The following is an 8,889-nucleotide window of genomic DNA, read 5'->3' on the forward strand; positions in this document are numbered from 1 at the left end:
TATGATCTTCGTCCCCATGTGCAGTTGCAAACCGTAGTCTGGCTTTTTTATGGCGGTTTTGGAGCAGTGGCTTCTTCCTTGCTGAGCGGCCTTTCAGGTTATGTCGATATAGGACTCGTTTTACTGTGGATATAGATACTTTTGTACCTGTTTCCTCCAGCATCTTCACAAGGTCCTTTGCTGTTGTTCTGGGATTGATTTGCACTTTTCGCACCAAAGTACATTCATTTCTAGGAGACAGAACGCGTCTCCTTCCTGAGCGGTATGTTGGCTGCGTGGTCTCATGGTGTTTATACTTGCATACTATTGTTTGTACAGATGAACGTGGTACCTTCAGGCGTTTGGAAATTGCTCCTAATGATGAACCAGACTTGTGGAGGTCTACAATTTTTTTTCTGCCGTCTTGGCTGATTTCTTTTCATTTTCCAAGAAATGTGTGAAGTGGATGAAACACTTAGGTTGAAGTCATTAAAACGAGTTTATGTAAACTTCTGACTTCAACTGTACATATAAAACACAGCAAAATCAGTTTTTTGACTGCACTGGGCCTTTCTCACTGTAAGATACCTCACTCCCACATGTGACAACTGGCATGGAAGTACTTGTTGACATTTGTAGGCATGGAATGTTTTCCTCCATCCTTCATTGTGACTACAGCCTGTGTCCTGCTGTGTGTGTGATTTTGTTTGTACTATATGGTCTGCCTTAATGTTTTTTTCAGGTCTGTGGGCTGTGGTGAACAATGCTGGAGTCTCTGTACCATCAGGCCCCTGTGACTGGATGACCGTCGACGACTACAAGTCCATGTTGAATGTTAACCTTATTGGAGTCATTGGTGTGACTCTGAGTGTCCTGCCCCTCATCAAGAAGGCCAGGGGCAGGGTGGTGAATGTGGCCAGCGTGTTTGGGAGGATAAGCGCCTTTGGCGGTCCCTACTGTGTGTCAAAATATGGAGTGGAGGCTTTCAATGACAGTCTACGGTGCGAGTCCCGGCTTTTTGTCTAAGAATATACTGTATCACGTTTATTTGAATGAGTTCAAGAATTGTAGCAAACTGAATAGTGATGCTCAGAGCATTATTCTCTATGGCTCTGACTTTATATGGATACTGTATTGCAGACATGTTTTAATGTTTGTTGTGGCACATTTTTGTGTTTGAATTCCAGGATGAACATGTCAGCGTTTGGAGTTAAAGTCCTGTGTCTTGAACCAGGATTTTTCAAAACAAGTGTGACTGATCTAAATCTCCTGAGAAAAAATGTGAAGACATTGTGGGACAATCTGTCTGAAGAAATCAAAGATCAATATGGACATGATTACCCAGAGAGAGGTACTTTTTAAAATATTGTTTACATTGTTTTAAACAAACAAATATACTGATGAACCTGTGCATGCTGCTGTAGTATGATTGACGCAAATATGTTTATCAAAACCTGTGTGACAGAATGACAAGCACTCTAAGAACGGGCTGACAGGGATTGCCCAGGGCAAATGAACTGGGCAAGTTAAGCCTGCCTTTGACGTCAGCTTGTTAATGGAGGTAATACCTTTCTTCCAGCAAATGTGACATTGGAGAAGAATGTTGCGACGTTGCTGGATGGGGACCTGATGAAGGTTGTGAGCTGCATGGAGCACGCCATCTCTGCTGTCCACCCTCGGACACGCTACTCACCTGGCTGGGATGCCAAGTTCTTATGGTTGCCAATGTCCTACATGCCAACTTGGATCGCTGACAAAATGCTCTTAAAAGATATGGCCAAACCAACAGGATCTATTCTTTAATGTTAATGGTTGTCTGACCAAAAGTAAGAACAAGTCTTTATTTACACCCACGGGACAGCAAGAAAAATGCCATACGTTTTTTCCGATGAGAAAAAAAGTATAGCATTTGATTCAACCAATGAATGAAAAATGAACATTCATTTGTTTACAAACTTAAACAGAGTTGGGATTTGCATTTTGTCTAATCACATTTTGTATTTGTACGGTGTTTCACTGGTCTGATAATAAAATGTAATGGAAAGAGTTTCAGTGGTTTAGATGTTTTCATTGTGTCCACTTGATACATACAGTAAATTATATTCTGTCTCTAGGCCATAAATCCAAACTCTAGTCTAGATCTACTTGGGCTGGGTTTCTGTATAAGCACTTTGTGACATCTGCTGATGTAAATATGTATAAATACATTTGATTAGCTTATAGCTACCCAATCTCATTGAAGGATACAACCAATAGTATTATGTGCATTCTACTTTACCTGCACTGGCTCCCTTCTCATTCATTGGTCTTGAACAACATCACACTTACACTGCTCTGCTCAATAATACTGTATGACTTTGCAGAATGGAGTGCACCTTCAAAAGAAAAACATGAGTGGCCTAGCCCTAGTGGCAATCAGGTGAAGAGGATGTATTTACCAGGACTATTATGGTCATGTAAACCATTGAAGGTCAATAGGACATATTACACAATCAAGCAGTACAGACCTTTGACACGGCTCCCATTCTGTAGCCCCTCAGAAATCATTTTATAGTAGCCACTGGGAAGCACGTAGGTTGGACTGAGGAACAAACTCCATTCTGCTTTTTTATATACTGGATCAGAAAATACCAAACTTGCAAGTAGCCATGGTAGGTCCAATGTATAATTCACATTACAGAAGATGTTGTATAGGATGCGAAATGTACCTATAATCCTGGATTTTTCAGACATCCTAGAATTTGGGGAAACTAACAATTTTGTAACCCCATGCAAGTGTAAGCAGTAATAATGTTCCACCCTTTTAATGCTCAGTTGTGAACAAATTGAATTCAGCACAACATACTTATTGCATTTGTGAATAATTTATATATAATTGTGTGGCTATATATTATACATTTTTACATAAACAACACTGCCTGAAATGAATTACCTTTAACCTTGTTGACAACAGTGTGTGGACTTGCACATTATTTACTTTACAAAAGTGTTTCTTGTACACATTTAGGAGAGACCAAGATGCCATCTGGTGGTTAGATAAACACTATTACAGTTTGCCATTATACTGCTGTGATAGAATAGTATCATGATGAGAAATCAAAATAGGCCTAGCCTACTGTATGACTTACAGCAAATTCTTCCTATCAAAAAACAAAAGCTTCCTAATCAAATGTTTACTCTCATTGGATATACCTGTGACTTGCTACCATTAATTCCAACTGCGGAATCAGAAATCATTATTGAAAAAAGAGGGTTGTAGAATTTAGAAGAATTGTAGAATTTTCTATTCAGCCACCCGCCAGACATGTATACTATGTCAAATGAAAAGCTGTGAGCTGCCTGCAGCCAAGTCTGCTTATGACCAGGTGACTGCTGTGATTATGACAAACTAATAATATAATCCTTCAAGTGTGTACCAGTTCTGTAAGCAAGATAGACAAGGAGTATGGCGATGGAGGACACAGACAAACAACTGCATATAAAAAGAAACGGAATACTTATATTGTAGGCCTACTCTAAACACTAAGCTATTGTCTTATTAATTTGAAAACTCATATGATGTTATATGTTTCTTTAGAGCCTATTCCTCTTTATCAATATAGTTAGGCTGTTTTTATTATACTGGCAAACATGTCAACTATTCAAATGAATGAGTACTTAGAATACTAATGGATGAAGACTCAGCTTTCTCTGGTGTAAGTGTTTTGAAGAAAAGACAAGATGATATGTTATTGAAAAGGTACCATTCTATAACTGAAAGTTAACCCCTACAGGTCTTTCCTCTGGTGTCTGAAGAGAATATTCTATTCGATTTTTTTCAGGTGAGATTGATACAGTTCCTCATCTTTTAGAACTTTATAACATTACTTTCTGTATTACATAGCTTGTTGATTATGCAAGAAATAATGTCATTTTATGTGTGTCTGTTTTAGGCAATCCTATCACACTTGGCTCTATCCTGCATACTAATTTCATTTACAGCCATAGCCATCGCCTGGTTTATTAGAGATTCTTTCAAAGTTGAAGATTTTGACAAGAAACATGTCTTTATCACCGGCTGTGATAGCGGATTTGGACATTTGTTGGCAAGGCAGCTTGACCAAAAGGGGTTTCATGTAATAGCCGCATGTCTCACGGAGAAAGGTGAATCGGAACTGAAGGCTGCGGCCTCTCCCAGACTGAAGACAGTTCTGTTCAATGTTACTGACAGTCCGAGCATCGAGAGTGCGGTGGAGTTGGTGCGCGCTGAGGTTGGAGAGCGAGGTAAGTGAAGAAGGCAGCAGGGGGTAGATAGGGTGCCAGTCAGAGTCGAGCACCGGGCGAGATAAAAATGAGATAGGGGTGCTTGACTAACCGAAACTGACCCATACATCTGCATATTTTCAAACCACTATCACCTTGAGAGCTGCTGAGGAAACATCTAGAAAACCTACCGTAACATTATCTAGACACAGTGATGAGAACATTGACAAACTTTTGTTAGTCACCAGCCAAGTTTACTCTGAATCACATAAATGGTCTATGTGATTTGAATTAGATGCCAAATTGGAATGTTCTTGCTTTAAACACTAAACACTAAAACATATTGATTTATGGCTATCCCAAGCTTTGAAATATTACTACTGCCCTTACTGTAGCCCAACCCCTTTAGAATGAAATATTTGGTGCAAGATCCACAATCATGTCATGCATCTTGCATCCTTTACCTCTTTCCACAAGCAGATTAGTGAATGTAATATTTAAGACAGCTTTGCTTCACATATCCAGCGCTGGTTAAAGATGAATGAATTGCCTTTTGACATTCCCAGAATTCATCTAGCTATTGATAGTACACATATTGCACTAGGGGGCATCACTCTAGGATTACATGTAGTAGAAAATAGTGTGTGTTACTACAGTTACTTTACAGAACAGTTGCAGTGTATCTCTTTCTACCCACATTTCTCATCATATAAGAGTACTCTAATACTTGATAATGCTGTATCACATGTTGTTATTGTAGGAAATGTCCTTCCCTCTCTGTATCACAGGTCTCTGGGGGCTGGTCAACAACGCTGGGAGGTCCACACCTATAGGCCCCACTGAATGGATGCAGTTGGAGGACTTCAAGAAAGTTCTAGATGTGAATTTAATAGGTCTGATTGACGTGACCCTGAAGTTCCTCCCACTCTTAAAGAAGGCTCAAGGAAGGGTGGTCAATGTTGCCAGTATCCTGGGGAGGCTTGCCCTCAACGGAGGAGGCTACTGCCTATCTAAGTATGGTGTGGAGGCCTTCTCTGACAGCCTTAGGTACTGTGGCATCGTTTTACAATATAATAAACTCAGGAAACTAGGGATTGATTTCCAAGCATTCTATTATGGAACTGGAACTGTGCAACACTGTGCAGGGTAGATTCGCACCACAGAGTTATTCATAGATTTAAGCATCTTAGTGTATTAGCTAGATAACAACTAAGCTGCTTGCTCTTGTGTTCAGGCGGGATATGCAGCATTTTGGTGTAAAAGTGAGTATCATTGAGCCTGGTTTCTTCAAGACGGGTGTGACCAGGCTGGACCTCATTGAAGCAGACCTGCAGAGACTGTGGAACCGTCTCCCTGAGGAGGTCAAGCACTCGTATGGACCCACATTCTTTGACGAATGTGAGTAAATACTGTGTACTGTATGTTTTTTAAAATTGTTTAGTCATGTCATTACAATGCTGAAACATTCATGTCTGATTTTCATCCATTTCCTGTGGTCTATTACAGATGTAAAAGCTCAGGATTTCTCCATGGGTCTCCTGTGCAGTTCAGACATCTCCAAAGTGACCAGTTGCATGCAGCATGCCCTTACAGCCCGCCACCCACGGACCCGCTACTCACCTGGTTGGGATGCTAAGTTCATCTGGATCCCCCTGTCCTACCTCCCTGCATTCATAGCAGACTTCACAGTCGCTGTTCTACTTCCTGTCCCCAAAGACGACAGAAAGAGCCATGCAAACCAAGTGGGTGTGGCAAACACATGAGCCACTGGACTCTTTCCTTTATCAATCACATCTATGATACATTTTAGATTGATTTATATTCATTATTTGCATTTCAAGGATGTTGATACTACACTGAATAAAAATATAAATGCAACATGTAAGGTGTTGGTCCCATGTTTCATGAGCTGAAATAAATCCCCAACAATTTCTATACGCACAAAAAAGCGTATTTCTCTCTATTTTTGGTGCGCAAATTTGTTTACATCCCTGTTAGTGAGCATTTCTCCATTGCCAAGATAATCCATCCACCTGACAGGTGTGGTATATCAAGAAGCTTATTAAACAGCATGATCATTACACAGGGACACCTTGTGCTGGGCACAATAAAAGGCTGAGGAGTATTTCTTCCAATGATAAAGCCATTTTGTGGGGAAAAATACACTCTAATTGGCTGGTCCTGGCTCCCCAGTGTGTGAGCCTGGCTGCTAAATGGGGGCCTATGCCCTCCAAGGCCCACCCATGGCTGCACCCCTGCCCAGTCATATGATATCCAAAGATTTTAATTTATTTAAGTTGACTGATTTCATTATTCACTATAGACATACACAAGTATGTGGACACCCCTTCAAATTAGTGGATTTGGCTATTTCAGCCATACCCGTTGCTGACATATAAAATCGAGCACACAGCCATGCAATCTCCATAGACAAACATTAGCAATAGAACGGCTTTACTGAAGAGCTCAGTGACCTTCAACGTAGCACCATCATAGGATGCCACCTTTCCAACAAGTCAATTCATCAAATTTCTGCCCTGCTAGAGCTGCCCCAGTCAACTGTAAGTGCTGTTATTGTGAAGTGGAAATGTCTAGGAGCAACATCGGCTCGGCCGCAAAGTTGTAGGCCACACAAGCTCACAGAACAGAACATTGCCTCTGGAAGCAACGTCAGCACAATAACTGTTCACCGGGAGCTTCTTGAAATGTGTTTCCTTGGCCGAGCAGCCGCACACAAGCCTAAGATCACCATGCGCAATGACAAGCATCGGCTGGAGTGTTGTAAAGCTTGCCGCCATTGGACTCTGGAGCAGTGGAAACGAGTTCTCTGGAGTGATGAATCACGCTTCACTATCTGGCAGTCGGGCGGACGAATCTGGGTTTGGCGGATGCCAGGAGAACACTACCTGCCCCAATACATAGTGCCAAGCATCCCGGAGTTGCCTCTTCACTGTTGACATTGAGACTGTGTTTTGCGGGCACTGCAGTGACGATCGGCCTGCGCCTTCCACCGGAGGATGACGCATTGGAGACGGGTGTGTGCTGTGTTCCATACCTCCTCAGCGTGCCGGAACCAATTGTCCACCACAGAAGCCTCGATCCGACTCCGGTGCCAGGGTGCCCGGGCCGGCTCATAGCCTAGAACACACTGAAAGAGTGTGAGGTTAGTGGAGGAGTGACGGAGGGAGTTTTGTGCGTATTCTTCCCAAGGCAGAAACGCAGCCCACTCCCCCGTCCGGTCCGGACAGTACCTACGAAGGTACCTACCCAGTTCCTGATTTACCCTTTCCACCTGCCCATTTGATTGGGGACGGTACCCGGAGGTGATGCTGACCGTGACCCCCAGTCGTTCCATGAAGGCTTTCCAGACACGGGAGGTGAACCGAGGACCACGGTCAGACATCATGTCCTCTGGGATCCCGTAGTGCCAGAAGGTGTGAGAGAAGAGAGCCTCCGCGGTCTGCATGGCCGTAGTGAGACCAGGCAGAGGAATCAAATGACAAACTGGTGTGCCCCTCCGAGGGGGGAAGGTTTGTGACAAAGTCCACGGAGAGATGGGACCAGGGTCATTGTGGAACCGGCAGTGGGTGGAGTTTGCCACAGGGGAGGTGTCTCAGTGTCTTGCTCTGTGTGCAAGTGGAGCAGGAAGAGACCATGGTGGGCCCCCAGTACAGAGACAGTTGATAGTACTGGCTATACCCGGGTGCCCCGACACAGGTGCTGTGTGTGCCCAGGCGAGGAGACGGTCCCGCACATCAGAGGGCATATAGGTACGCCCCTACGGGCAGTGAGCAGGTGAGGGTTCCTGTCGCAGGTCTCAACCGATGTCGCGTCCACATTCCACACGACAGGAGTCACAATGCGGGACAGGGGAATAATGGGTGTCACTTTCTCCCTCCGATCCCTTGTGGCATGCACCCGGGACAACACATCGCCCTTGACGTTCTTAGATCCCGGCCAATAGGAGAGGGTAAAGTCAAACCTGGCGAAGAATAGGGCCTACATGGCCTGACGCGGATTCAGCCTCTTCGCTGCTTGAATATACTCTAGGTTCCGGTGGTCCGTCCAAACAAGGAATGGGTGTTGAGTACGCTCCGGCCAGTGCCACCATGTTTTCAGCGCCTTCTTGACGGCCAGCAACTCACGATCCCCCACGTTGTAATTCTGCTCCGCGGGAGACAGCTTCCGTGAGTAGAAGGCGCATGGATGGAGTTTAGGCGGCAATCCAGTCCGTTGGGAGAGAACAGCCCCTACTCCAACCTCAGAGGCGTCCACCTCCACAATGAAGGGCAGTGACGGGTCAGGATGAGCCAGAACAGGTGCGTTCGTAAAACGTTCCTTGAGCGCACGGAAGTCTTCGTTGGCCTCCTCAGTCCATCGCAGCTGTCTAGGACCTCCCTTCAGGAGGGAGACGAGAGGGGCCACCACTGTGCTGAAACCCCCAATGAAGCGCCTGAAATAGTTGGCAGAACCTAGGAAGCGCTGCACTGCCTTTATGTTGGATGGAACAGGCCACGACCGTACTGCACTGACCCTTTGCTCTTCCATCTCCACTCCCGCAGTGGATATGCGATAGCCCAGTAAGGAGACCACCTGCTGAAAGAAAAGCCACTTCTCCGCCTTGGCGTACAGGTGATGCCCTACTGTGCCTGAGGTGCCAAGAAAATA

General features: G+C 44.3%; 1 protein-coding gene across 1 annotated transcript; it reads left to right on the top strand.

Moving 5' to 3' along the window:
* The first annotated feature begins 2,505 nt into the window (after positions 1-2,505).
* Positions 2,506-6,099, top strand: rdh1 (retinol dehydrogenase 1). Its single transcript, XM_071340545.1, has 6 exons — positions 2,506-2,630; positions 3,753-3,800; positions 3,912-4,242; positions 5,010-5,268; positions 5,456-5,619; positions 5,728-6,099. The coding sequence occupies exons 1-6, from the start codon at positions 2,628-2,630 to the stop codon at positions 5,982-5,984; spliced, it is 1,062 nt and encodes a 353-aa protein (XP_071196646.1). The 5' UTR covers positions 2,506-2,627; the 3' UTR covers positions 5,985-6,099.
* The last annotated feature ends 2,790 nt before the right edge of the window (positions 6,100-8,889 follow it).

Source organism: Salvelinus alpinus, chromosome 14 (assembly GCF_045679555.1).
Source record: "Salvelinus alpinus chromosome 14, SLU_Salpinus.1, whole genome shotgun sequence".
NCBI classification, from domain to species: domain Eukaryota; kingdom Metazoa; phylum Chordata; class Actinopteri; order Salmoniformes; family Salmonidae; genus Salvelinus; species Salvelinus alpinus.